This window comes from Trichinella spiralis, assembly GCF_000181795.1.
Source record: "Trichinella spiralis strain ISS 195 chromosome Unknown Scfld1, whole genome shotgun sequence".
Taxonomy (NCBI): Eukaryota; Metazoa; Nematoda; class Enoplea; order Trichinellida; family Trichinellidae; genus Trichinella; species Trichinella spiralis.
The window spans coordinates 2,908,249-2,921,708 of NW_003526940.1; the positions used below are offsets into that span (position 1 = coordinate 2,908,249).

The window sequence follows — 13,460 nt, forward strand, 5'->3', positions numbered from 1 at the left end:
TCCTCGGGTTTAGCATTTTGGATATGTGACGATGTGGATGTTAGATAATATTGCAACAAGTAGAGTAAATAAAAACTCTAATTCTTTATCCAGCGTGTCGATGACTACTAATGACAAGATAAAAAGATAAAAAACTGATGGAGGTTGCATTTTTCACTTTTATCAAGCTGTGCTTTGGCAGGTCAGTGAGCTTGGCTACTACATGTATAATTAAGAATATAAAAAAAGTGCTAATGGCTTTTTGTCAGGGCACCTTGTATCTTTGGTTTGGTTTCAGAATTTTAAATGTTGGGACTTCGGGTGAAGTTAGAGGCTGGGTCGACTATTTCTGAAGTGAATGGTCTTTGGCTAGCCCAATTCGGCTTTGAAACGTGCATAGTGCGACTGTGCGAACTATCAACCATCCGAAAGGTTAGCACAGCTACATCAATGAAAAAGCGGCTAAAATCCGCCTGGGATGTTTTCTCTTTCTCAGCCTACTCCTTGATGAGCAGGGCACAACGGAGACGGTGGTAAGAAATTGACTCAGGCAAGGCTAAGGGTGAAAAGCATGTAATACGTAGCGCAGCTTACACAGTCCTAGAATAACGGGTAGCCGGACTTACCAGTGAACTTGAAGCGATTAGTAGAAACGTAGATCTTTTAATTACTTTTTCATATTTAACACCCGACCCTATAGATTTATAATCACATTTTCCATATTCAAGTGTCAGTATTGCTTTGCATATATCTTTGTACATTGTGCATGTTGTGTTATAGTTCAGATTTGTTTCTTGTTGTGAAATAAAACTTTACGTGTTACATCTGTTCGTATGTGAATGGCATACTTGCACCTCAGATAAACGTAAGTTTGAAAGAATAAATACAAACACACGTTCAATGCCTACTTAATATGAACAGTATAAAAAGTAGGACATTTAAAGGTTAAGCATTCTACATGAATAATTAACTTAATTCTTCAAATAGCAGTTCAAAATGAAACATACATGGAAAAATAATTTAAAATTAAAAAACTGATAACTTAATAACGAAAAGAAAAGTAAATTTAAAAAATTAAAATTCGTCCACTAATCGTTGGCCTATGCAGAATAGTTAATGAACACTTCGTTTACTTATTTATTTATTTTCATCTTTGTTTATTGACACATTATGTCAACATTTAGTAAACAGCTATTAATTAATCATAGAGCAACGTCAAATTGCCGATGAACTGCCTGAAAACATATTCCTATCTGAAACGTGGAGGAACCAACTAAGAGAAAAATTCAACGGCCAATGAAAAACGGGCAGGGACCAACGACATGTAAACTATATAGACAGCCAAACACGCTTGACAGTAATCTTTAACGTTTTCTTTAAAAAATATTTTACTTTAGTTTTTTAAAAATGAAAACGATTTTATTGTTAGTATTACTTGCTAATTACATTAATCTCAGAGTTGAACTTTAGACAAAAATTTGGAATGAATAATAAAACAAACAGTATATAAAAAAATTAAATGAAATGTTCACTGTAAATTTGCTCATCGATTAATCTAAGTATGCTCTTTATTTAGCATCATTGTTGACAAGAGAATCTCTCAGATTTTGCAGAAGAAAATATTTCAACACATTTTCACTGACAAAAACAAAATATTTATTTTCAACTGGCACACAGTGTAACTTATATAAATGATATATATGATAAATATATTTTCTAAGAAAATCGTTCTAATTTTCAGTAATTTTCAACATATTGTTAAAAATGAAGAATACCATAAATAATGAACAATATGACAATTACTGGTAATGCGACATACCAAGAGTAAAGGAATAATGCACCTGCAGGAACACACATCAGTGGAACAATTTTGTAAACCACAGAATATCCATTTTGGCTACCCAAATGAAAATTATTTGAAGATTTCCTTGGCAACTTTCTGAGAACTTTTAACGTATCTTTGTCAACTTCTTTCCATCTCAATTCAGTACTTCCATCAAAGTTTACACTTCCAATGTGCTTCTCTTTTTTATCAAATACAACTACAACATGTGTTACAAGCCATGCTTGGTCAGTATCCATTGGCTCAGTGGGCAATTTAATCGGTACCTGAAATTTTCTTTTTTGCATTTTATATTTCAGAATATTTCAAAGTAATTTTTTACCTTGTGCACATCTGCATAGATTTCAGCAAGTTTTTCCTTTATTTTACCTTCGCTTAAACCAATGCTTTGGAAGTATTTGTTTAATTCATCCTCAATTTGGTTACCCAAAGGTTTATTTTTAAAGTCATTTACAAAATACTAAATCAAAAATAGTGTAAGAAAAATATAATGTTTGATATTTATTTATATGCACGTATGAAAAATATATAAATACGTTTATGCATATTATGCTAGGTCGTTTTATCAGCAATAAAATTAATACAAGAAAGTATGTTTTTAGAATAGGTTTCGTAATGAAATTGCAATTTATATACAAACAGAACTCTACCAAACTATTACAATTATATTAATTAGAAAGTAATTTAGAGCATCTAACAGTTTAAAATGATAAAATCTAATGTTAATTATTGCAATGAAATTTATATGAAAAAAGTAATGCACCTGTGGCAGTTGCCAAGAGCCAGATGATTTCATTACGGTAAGTATTTCCGTTTTTCCTTTATGTTTTCTATAATGTATAAATTTTATATTAGGTAAACTATTTCAAAGATTAATTTAGCGCAATAATTCAGCATCCTAATGTAAAGACAATTATTATTTTATCTTGTGGCTGCACACACTTATAAAAATGTTAACATAACAACATAAACTTTTACTTCATATGAATTAAATGCAAATAAATACTTTTTAAATTGAAAATTTGTATCAACTACCTTACAACAAGAGGCATAACCTTTTCATTTTGACCAAAACGCCGTAAACTTCCAATGCCTTTCATACCAGTACGTCCTCGTGGATTTTCGAAACTATCAAACACTGTTCTAAATAATTTTTGTTAGATGTAAATTAACCATCAAATCATTTTGAATAGTTACCTTGAATCATAATCTACTGGTTTATACAAAAATAAATCTTTTTTCCAACTCATAATAGAGCTCGGTACATATAAGCTGTATTTCTAAAAATACAAATTTCAGCTTTTATTCTATACTATACATAAAGTGAATTGAATTACATCTCCATGTGGATATTTGGAAATTTCGCATAAAGAGTATTTTTTGGAAACAGTTGCCTAAATATTTGAATATTATTTGACAAGGTAAAAAGTTTAATCGAAACTTGGTACTAAAATTGTAAAACAGCTGTTATATATAATATATATAAAATGTTACTTGTGCAAATTCTTGTTGTTTTACAAATACTATTTTAAAACATACTTTTAACTGTTTATCACACACAGCCGCCAGAATGCTCGATAGAGTGTGTTTGGTGCCTTTTACCAATAATAGACAAGGCAGAGATTTTGATTTCTTCATTTTACAATTACTGTCATCAGAAGCCATGCCTGACATCTAAATTGACATTTTTTATTCATTTGCAATCTAAATTGCATCAAATATAAAAAAATTTAATTTATACAAATAACGTTGCAAATCATCTGGTGCAAAACGTATCTTTAATAAATGTCATGTTATCTTCAGAAATGCGCATTATGCATTCTTTAAAATAAAAGCACACTTTTTACTTAAAACTGTAAAATATTATTTATACGTAATGCAACTTACTTCTTAATATTATTTATTTATTTCTTTTTAAATATATTGAAATAATGAAACAATACAATTTTTTCTACAAATCTTAGAATACATATAAAATTTTAGAAATAAATCTGATTTTAAATATACACTTTTTGATTACCTGTGAAATGGAACATGTCGTTTCTTTTATTTTAATACTAAATGCCAAAGTAGATGCATCACAAAGTTCGGCTGCAAGCACCTTCTTAACAGTATAATATGGTTCATTGGGTTGTTGAACTTGTATTAATTCATTCAAAGGACGTTTCAATAGCTTGATAAGAATATCTTCTTCAGCGTTAGATAATTTTTTGCCTTTCTGAGCTACCATTGAACTGAAATTCAAATTTCCAGCACTTTCCATCAATTTAACAAGTTCTACACTTTCTTTATCGCATGTTTCATCTGACTCTGCATCAGCAGATTCCAAAAGTTTATCTTTTGTCACCGTGCTTGTTATACTTGTAAGATGGACGGCGTCTTCAAGTGCAAGTTGCAGTGATTTCTTTAAATTAAAAATGATATTACATGAAAATCAATAAATAAACATAAAACTGAAGAGTGATTTATTTTATAATCAAAAAATGATGACTCAAGTAATTTGTGCATTTCTTAATTATCTTTATTTATGCTAATATGCATAGTTGCTGTTCATTTGCTTTACACATATTTCTTTTTTATACACTTTGATTTATTTTTATGTAAAATTTATGCACTTTATAAACTGATTGAATCGTTAATTTTTGAAAAATAAATAGACCATGATATTATATTTTATTAAATTATTGCTCAAAAAATTATTGAAGTCTTTTAAATATTGTATATATTGGCATATATTTGTATTTACATTTTAAGAATAAAATAACATGAAATTTATTCAATTTGAAGTACAATTTAATTTTACATAATTTTTACATGAAAAACCGTTTACCTTTTTTATTTCAATGGTGGCAGAGAAATTTGTCATCTAAATTGAAAAAGTTGATGTAGTACGTTTATTCCATGTTCAAGTAAAAAGAGAAAAAAGTTTTCTGTAAAGTATAACTCAAGTAAATAAGCAATCACTTTACAAAATTACCAGTCTGAAAGTTATGAAAATACAGCTAACTATACGATAAAATATGTGTTGTAGAGAAAAAATTTTAATAGCAAGTCATCGTACCAGCATCATGGAGATTACAAATATGAACGAGCACTTCATTTTTGGACAAGTGAATATTTTGAGGGTTTCAGTTTAACAGATTATGAATAAAAGAATGTCCATTTCTTATATATATTATATATGAAAATCGATTGCTGAACAAACAGTAAAGGTAAAAAGCCTATTTAATTAACATGCTAAATGTAAAATATTACGTTTATGCGTTTTCATTACGTTGCACGCTTATTTTATAGTGACAAATAAATTAGCTTGCTTTTCGATATAAATTTAAAAAATTTTTAGTACTAATTATTTGTATTCATTAATTTAATTGCACAATATTGTTTTTGCTATTTAAAAGCAGCATTTAAAATAAAACAAGGTTGATAAATATTGATCGGAATTTCCTGCATTTTATTTTGTGTTTCATTTTCTCATACTCATCTTCTTTTCTCATTTCCTGCACTGCATAAACACCTGAAATAACTGGAATTTGTAATAGCTTCATGTTTGCATGTATTTATGTTTGTCTTGCTTCATATTTCATAAAACAAGAAAAGGAACTCGCTGAGCATTTAAAGCATTAAATTTTTTTTCCTTATTATGATCATCAATACGTTTTTGAAATGCTTTTAGGTATTAAGTGAGCGTGCATACGCAAAAAAACCTAGAAAACTCTACTTCAGCATAAGTTTCACAGAGTATTAGTAAACAACAACAGAAATAACAATAATAGGAGTTACTATTAACGGAGCAACGGATAAAATATTTATAAAAAGCAGCAGTTGTAAAGGTTGCATAAAAATGCATATTTCACATTTAAAAAATTTTGGAATTAATTATGTCTCATCCTATTTCTCAGCATCAACATATTTTTTTTAAATATTAATGTTAATATAAACAGCTAATGCTGAAAACTGCCAATTAAAGAACTTTCTGATTTTGCACAAATTTCTTCCTCCAGTAACCAATAAATGAATAAACAAATCAAAAAGAGAATGGGAGCAAAAATTAGTTGGGAATCAAATAATGCATGATTGTGATTTTAATTTCAAACTAATAAAATAATTTTGATTGTTGAGAATGTGGGTATTATTTGTTTCTTGCCTTTTGTAAATTTACTATGTTGAATATCATTTTATTTTGTCAAATTATTGCTTTCAAAATTGCACGTTTTATTTATTAATCGCTTTTTCCCAAATGCGTTCTAGCAATTATTTATTCTGCATTTATTATTTTTCACATAAAATTTTAATTTTTATAAAACTAGAAAACAATTTCCTCTATTCTACACAGACTATTAAATATTAAGATTTTGCTTAAATTGCTATTCAAGTGCAAATGCATCAAAAAATGTGTATGCATTCCTTTAATGTTCACGTAGAGTATATACGACAAAAACTATCAAAGGAAATATATGAAATAGCAAAATTATATTTTTACAGAAAATATTAATGGAATGTGGCAGTGTAACTAATTTTGTTTTAGCATTGCAACAGAAATCGAACTTTCAAATAGCTATGCAACACATTGCCGACTGACGTATAAACAAAATAATAATTTTAAAAACAGTAAGCGATCACATATGGTTCAAATATTCCATTTAGGATTACGCAACTTTAATAGTAGTGACGTAACATTAATAATGGAAATATTTATTATTCCAAAATTATATTCTGTCTATTTGAAGTTTCGTCATTCATTGAAATTTTGTTCATTTAAATATATTATTTGTGGTGAAGTTTATACTTTTTCATGATCAGCATTTCTGAAAATAATTTTTATTACTATTCTATATTTTATTGTACCAAAGTGACGTTATATCAAATGCGATAGTAATAATTCAGAAAAAACAATACAAAAAATAAGTTAAATAGTGATTTTTATTTTTCACTAGCCAACAGCACTAACAACAACAATAGTAAACAACATATCAGTGAACGACATGAACAAAGTGGTATCAGGGCGATTTCAAAATTACAAATTATTGTTTGTGGATAAAGATTGACGCTAAGGACAGCGGCTTTGTTTATTGAAGCTTGAAAAATAAACTCTTATTTGCCAATATCTTTAACCGTACATAGCAGCAGACTACTGGCACCAGTTTACTCACCACAATGGCATAGATGCTAAAAAGCTATTGATATCATTGAGGTACAACCTTGAATGTACCATCCGTACCCCAAGTTTTTGTGGTTGCCAGCAGTCTAATGTTAGAACTCGTCGCAAATACCAGTATATGTTTCGATACACTCTGCCACAATAAAAAAGTCTTCCCCAGACTTTGGTGTCTTAAACTGATATGGTATTACCAGATCATGACGCACTGATTTCTGTACATTGTGGCTCGCACCCGCCTGAAAACTGAGAATTGGCCGGATGTAGAAGGATCAGCGGATGCGGCAGAAACTTCTTTGTCATATATGGCGGGGATGAGTTTCGTTTCTTCGGCACTTCGTTTTTTCAAATATGCCTTCTTCTCCATTTTATAGGCCAGGTGCTCATCTACCCGGCAGGCTTCATCGTGATCTTTTCGATCGATCCCACCCTAGGAACTTCTAAATCTGTTCACACTGCACCCTTGCAGCCTTCTTTATGCTATACAAAATAAAGTAATTGTTAATAACTACGAACACATGCTGTACATTCAGCGCATACTTTTGAACACCTCCAATATTTCTGTTTGCCGGCACGTTTCAATTTATATATCCTGCCTACCATACCACCGAATTGAACCAAATCCCGCAACGATGTGGTACAAGATGTAACTCAGGGACATCAGCCATAACAAGGAACAGAATAAAAAATGATTCAAATAACTCTGAAACGCAAAGCACTGAACGCAAACGCAAGATCAACCAAAAATGAATTTCAGAATTTTGAATTCCATTTTAAAGCACTTTTGCAAAAGAAAGTTAACGCTAAACGCAGCAGTAAAGGAAGCTGAAATTAGCAATCTTGAATTTTCTTAGATTTTCCACCATTCCGGTTTATTTGATTAGCTCAGTCAGTTATGTCTAACTTTATGCCCAATAGGACTTTGCTTCCTAATTCGACTTTGTCCAGTTGTTTCGTGAACGCTAACATGAATTTGCCATTGAACAAATTTTCAGTACCATTGACCATCTTTTGCATTCTTTTCCTCGTATTCATATTGCCAGCCTCAACGGCACCTTGGCTCTGAGGGTATCGGAGTTTACTCATGACAAGCTTCAGCTCTGCCAACATGCTTTGAGTTCTCAAATTCACTGAAAAATTCCGACTATTCTTGGATTACAGAATGCCAGAACAGCTCAACGTGAAAGCAGTTTTAATGCCACTTATTCTGTCCGTCTTGACTTTAGCGGACTCAAAATGCAGAACTTCATAAAGTGATTCAAATAAGTTACGATGTATATTTATAATTACCATTAGGCATGGTCTGAAAAATTATCAAAGACATTGTCACCTGGACTTGTAACATCACTATTTGGTATTATCACGTTTGTACTAATCAGTGGTTTAACAACTAGGCTTTATGAAAGCTTTCTCGCTTTTTTCTTATGGCATTCTTCTCAAAACGTGAGAAAAATATGGCATGTTTCCTGTGTGACGTTGGCCCATTTATTCTGCGCTTCTCGAAATGTTTTTTCTCCACCATGACCAATTTTTTGATGGACAGCATTAGGTCTAATACCGATTTCTCCCAACGAACTCCGCCTACTTTTTCTCATCTAAATTTCATTGGTTGTTGCTCTGATGAACGCAGCTAAATTTCAATCGATGTCAGTCCGATTGGATTAAGTTGTTTAAAGAAGGGACTGTTGAACTCCAAGAACCATGTTTCAGAGCATCAACCAAAGAAAGTTACTGCAAAAAAGTAGGCGGAGTTCGTAGGGAAAATGCGATTTGCGATTGGCTATTGCCAATTTTTAAAACTCCATACTCATTTTTTGAATTATAATCACGGAGAGATTTTGGATTATCTAATTGGATTCGCAAAATGTCAGTCATTGTTTGATCTCGTTGCGAAGTCAGAAAAGTCGTTGCATTCTATCCTTTTTCCTTGATCAAAGCACGGAGCTTTTGTTCATAAACGCCTTTTTATCCATCAGAACTTTTACAAATTAGGAAATGGTTGGTTGCCTTTTCCTTACATATAACTTTTGTAATGAAGCCATTTTCCGGCGCAAATTATTGGAAACTCTTTGAATCGAATCACTTTTTATTTGTAGAATGAAATTAAATAAATATAATTGAAATTCTTAAGCGATACATCATTAATAAAGGCATTTCAACATACAGCGTGGATCATGAGTTATCGCTTCAATATTACGCAGAAAATTGCCCATTATTCATATTGCAATTAATTATCAAGAATAGGCAATGGCTGCTGCCTATTATCAATAATAGGTAATTTTCAACATTAAGCGTAACATATATAAACATTGTTATTTTTGCATAGTAATTTCAATCGTATAACCGAAAGTGATCCATTGCAATGCTTGCAGTAATATGCCAAAAGCAACTTCAAATTTTGCAGCAATTGTATAAACATAAATGCTCATTTGTTATCATCAGTTTAACATTTTATTATAATTGATGCGATGTTCAGTTTAGAAAAAGGATTGGTAAACTTCTTTTTTAATTTATAATTCTATTTCATTTTTTAATGTTTTGACCTCATTCATTTGATCATATATATTTTCAGATATTTATCGGGTTATAAGTTGAAAAATTGTTTAAGCTGTTTCCACATATTTTATAAAAGAATGTATAATTTACTAATATTGTTTATTATTTTCATATTTTATTACAATAAAGTGTTTACGAAAACTTTTAAAACAATTCCTCATTGCAGATTCCTGATGCAAGAGGTCCAACATTTTCACCTTACAAAAGAAAGGAAATTTCCACATATCAACAAGTTATTGAAAACCTCGTACAGGGAACTTATGCAGTGAAGCCTGCAGAACCTGGTAAGATTAGAGCACAGCAATAAAGCAAAGCAAGCATTTCATTTTAATATTTTGAAACAAAAAATATTTGAAAAATAAAGTGAGTAAAGTTATACTATTATTTTGGTTTTTTAATTATTTTTAGTTACTGAATACAAATATCTGAACAGCATAATGGAATTTTTGGACAAAAAAATTTTAACAGCGGCTGAGAAATTTACGGTTTCGAGAAAAGTTTTTGTTAGTTCTTTACCAAAAAACTGGAAGCGAGGTGCATATAAGAAATTTATATATCATTATTATTTTAAATTTTATGCATCAATATTACAATACTGTTTTAAAGTTTGAAATTTTTACATTTGTTTATCTGAATATTATTACTTACTTCATTTTGCTATTTCTTTCATTTTTGATTTCAAAATATTATTTGTAAAAATTATGTAAATAAAGCTATAAATTAACTTACAACTGTGCAGCGCTGAAAAATAAATTTATTTACAGATGTAATAGAAACTTCATTTCGTCGCTTTGGTGCATTGACAATTCAATGGTTAGATCCAAATGGGAAGCCTTATGATCATCTTGAGAACGGTGAATTTTTTAATTTTCATTATAAACAATTTTTTAACATGAACACATGAAGGTAGTTTGAAAATTTTACGTTTTCAGATTCTGCGTTTATTGTTTTCAATGAAGAAGAAAGCGTTAAAAATATGATGAACATGGGCACAATGAATGAATTTGGATATTTTATTGATATATTCAATTCTATGAAAGAAAAGAGGACAGTAATAAATTTAAATTAATTAAAAATGATTTTTTATCTTTATTTTATTTATGTTTTATGTAACTGTACGACCATGGGTGATTGCTGAAGGCATTTGTTTAAGGTATAAAAATAATTATTTGATCGATCGCTGTTTAAGCGTCTTAGTGAGCAAAACTCCCTTCAACGCCAAAGCAGGTATTGTAATCATTCATTTATTTAAAGAAAAATTTTCACAATAAATACAGTTTAGCTCAACTGGCAGAGGCTGTGGAAAAAATATTTCCAGGTGTAGCATGTGTAAAAATTTTAACTGATGAAATGTATGATTATCCTACTGGTTATGCACGCGTCTTTTTTACCAACGAAAACAGTTACGAAAAGTGCATTTCTGAGCAGTATGTTTCACTTGAATTTAATGATAAAAAAAGACGGGTAAGCTATTTAATAGCAAATGCTTTTATCATTGTTAACATTTACATTTGATGTTCAGGTTAAATTTATTCCTTTTGACGAGCAATTATGTCATACAGGCAATTTTTCTCAAGACAATTCTCGCGACGTAACTCTGGAAGCACCAACTTCACAGACTGCTACAATAAGGTTGGAATGGGACCGTCCTATCGATGAATATTTCAAAAATAAAATAAATTCACAAAGTCCCAATGAAAAATAAGTTATCATAAAAATTGAATGTTCTTTTTTCTTTCTTATCATTAACGCTGTGAATTTTTTTTATTTTTGGTTTTACAAGATGAATTATTTAAAAATTATTTTCATTTCAGCCTGCATAAGATGCAGAATATTTTATCTGTGATTAAAATTAAAGCTTTATCAGCAATAAACATAAACATCACTTATAAAATATTTTTCTTCATTACAAATCTCCTGATGGAACAAGAAAACATGGTCATTTTATTACGCAATCCAGTACTTTTAGTCGATTTTTTCTAGAAAAAGTTTTATCAAAAAATTTGTCATATGTATCTATTTATTTAATGCTTCAATTAATGTATTTAATTATTGTTTATTTGTGAATAGATATTTTTATAAAATAATATGACAAACTAAAAATACTGCTTATTCGTAATATGGAGACATCAATTTTTATTTTTTAATTTGAAGCTTAATTTGAATTACTTTATTTCCTAGATGTTACTAGGAATTAATTAATACTAGTACTAGATTTAATAATGAATTAATACTAGTACTAGATACTACTGCATAATGTAACGTGTTCGGCATATAGCATGCAGTTGAAAATATATTTATTTTCCTTCAATTCAGCTTATTGTTTAACTTCGTGTTGAAAATAGAAAAGGAGATGAGCAATTCCAAAACGAATTTTAATACAAATAGTTTCTTATGGTAGTGATAACTGAAACGCATTAAAAAAATAAAAAATATCTATCTAAGCATGTTTAATAGCATTATTTTTAACTTTAACTTGAATATGTTCTTATTCACAATGCTTACAAAAAAATAATTTCATGACATTGAAAAGCGTTGCATGTATGTTAATGAAAGCATTCTCTCCATAGAATAACATGTGTAACGATTCGTTATTTAATTAATAGAATTCAGTGGTCATGTTTTCATAATCTTAATATTTTAAACATTGGCACTATCCTGCTTTTTTTATAGGTAAATAATTTTCATTACATTCGTCAGGGTGCACTTTTGTACACATTCTGCTCTTTGCTTCCATAAATATATTTTCTAAAAATACGTTGGATAGTTTTCTAATTTTACATTTATTATTTTTCATACAAACATCATTTCTGTTCAGTGCTCATAAAAATGTTTTTATAAGTCGTTTTTAGCAAATATGAATGAAAGCAAAAGTCACTGACAAACATTTATTTCAAATAATATAATACAAATCAAATACAAATGAACAAGCAAATAAATATGCATATATTTTCATTTTGTTGAAATATGTGAAGACGAGCAGTATCAAGTAACCAAGAATACTTGCAACAGTTTATTATAATAAGAAGCAGCAATTTGTGCAGCACAGAAAATGAAAATGAAAGAGAAAAGAGTGAAAGATTAGAGTTTACGCAGCAATCATCAGCAAGTAATGTTAGCTGAAAAATTCTCTTAATTGCTTGCTCATAAAGCGCTTTTATATGCATTGCTTATTACGCATTTTCACTCGAGGCAAAATAAGAAAGGAATGAAGCAATTCCACCTACATTCAATAGCTGTTATTGCTTGCTATTCGATCAGTGCTACCAATGATATATAAAATCAATAAATTCCAGTGTATTTATTCCAAGCAGACCCATAGGCTATCTCTTTCAACACATTTCTTTTTAAACAAGAAATTATAAAAAATATCTTCACAATACCATACAACTATCGTAATGTATAAATTGTTTTCAGCTATAATAAAATGATTCAAAGGCTGTTTTCAGAAAAAGGAAGAAAACCAAACTCAGGTCTCTAGTCATTTTTTTGGTTCCAAAACGACTACGTTTTTCTAAGCCCTTTCTATTGTCTTAACATAAACATATGGAGAAGTGTTGAGCAGGAAATCGATATTCCACATTTTTTTAATTATTCTGTCAATTTCGAGATTTCTGGACAATATTTTAAACTAATTTGAAAAATCTGTACAAGCCATCAGCATTTTTGACTGATGATGAGTAGCATGTGTCAATGCGCGACCATTACGTAATTAGTAAACAAGAAAGCAAATTTTCGATTGTTCATAAATTAGGACATGCATTTTACGTTTACTGAAAAATTATGAATTTGAAAAGAAAGTCAAGCAAAAAAGCCAGCGAAAACGTTGCGCAGTAATAATGCTATCATTTTTGCTGGTTCCATGGAAATTGTTCTAAATTATTGCACCAAAAGAAAATTTCACAGAAAAAGAAAACTGATTTA

At 29.7% G+C, this 13,460-nt stretch overlaps 5 protein-coding genes across 5 annotated transcripts; 2 read left to right on the top strand and 3 right to left on the bottom strand.

Moving 5' to 3' along the window:
• Positions 1-1,308: 1,308 nt before the first annotated feature.
• Tsp_09044 (conserved hypothetical protein) lies at positions 1,309-5,662 on the bottom strand. Its single transcript, XM_003382148.1, has 10 exons — positions 5,606-5,662; positions 3,843-4,226; positions 3,362-3,496; positions 3,160-3,216; positions 3,020-3,102; positions 2,858-2,965; positions 2,586-2,652; positions 2,145-2,282; positions 1,783-2,088; positions 1,309-1,353 (listed from the first exon to the last, which is right to left on the bottom strand). The coding sequence occupies exons 1-10, from the start codon at positions 5,660-5,662 to the stop codon at positions 1,309-1,311; spliced, it is 1,380 nt and encodes a 459-aa protein (XP_003382196.1).
• A 1,413-nt stretch (positions 5,663-7,075) lies between these two features.
• Positions 7,076-7,648, bottom strand: Tsp_09045 (conserved hypothetical protein). Its single transcript, XM_003382149.1, has 3 exons — positions 7,586-7,648; positions 7,228-7,410; positions 7,076-7,153 (listed from the first exon to the last, which is right to left on the bottom strand). Exons 1-3 carry the CDS (start codon positions 7,646-7,648, stop codon positions 7,076-7,078), a joined length of 324 nt encoding a protein of 107 aa, XP_003382197.1.
• Positions 7,649-8,135: 487 nt separating this feature from the next.
• Tsp_09046 (KRAB-A domain-containing protein 2) lies at positions 8,136-8,575 on the bottom strand. Its single transcript, XM_003382150.1, has 2 exons — positions 8,424-8,575; positions 8,136-8,283 (listed from the first exon to the last, which is right to left on the bottom strand). The coding sequence occupies exons 1-2, from the start codon at positions 8,573-8,575 to the stop codon at positions 8,136-8,138; spliced, it is 300 nt and encodes a 99-aa protein (XP_003382198.1).
• A 781-nt stretch (positions 8,576-9,356) lies between these two features.
• Positions 9,357-10,605, top strand: Tsp_09047 (cytoplasmic polyadenylation element-binding protein 2). The gene is made up of 5 exons (XM_003382151.1): positions 9,357-9,389; positions 9,703-9,820; positions 9,945-10,070; positions 10,301-10,390; positions 10,469-10,605. The coding sequence occupies exons 1-5, from the start codon at positions 9,357-9,359 to the stop codon at positions 10,603-10,605; spliced, it is 504 nt and encodes a 167-aa protein (XP_003382199.1).
• A 31-nt stretch (positions 10,606-10,636) lies between these two features.
• Positions 10,637-11,864, top strand: Tsp_09048 (cytoplasmic polyadenylation element-binding protein 3). Its single transcript, XM_003382152.1, has 6 exons — positions 10,637-10,689; positions 10,726-10,763; positions 10,819-11,000; positions 11,059-11,168; positions 11,351-11,474; positions 11,853-11,864. The coding sequence occupies exons 1-6, from the start codon at positions 10,637-10,639 to the stop codon at positions 11,862-11,864; spliced, it is 519 nt and encodes a 172-aa protein (XP_003382200.1).
• The last annotated feature ends 1,596 nt before the right edge of the window (positions 11,865-13,460 follow it).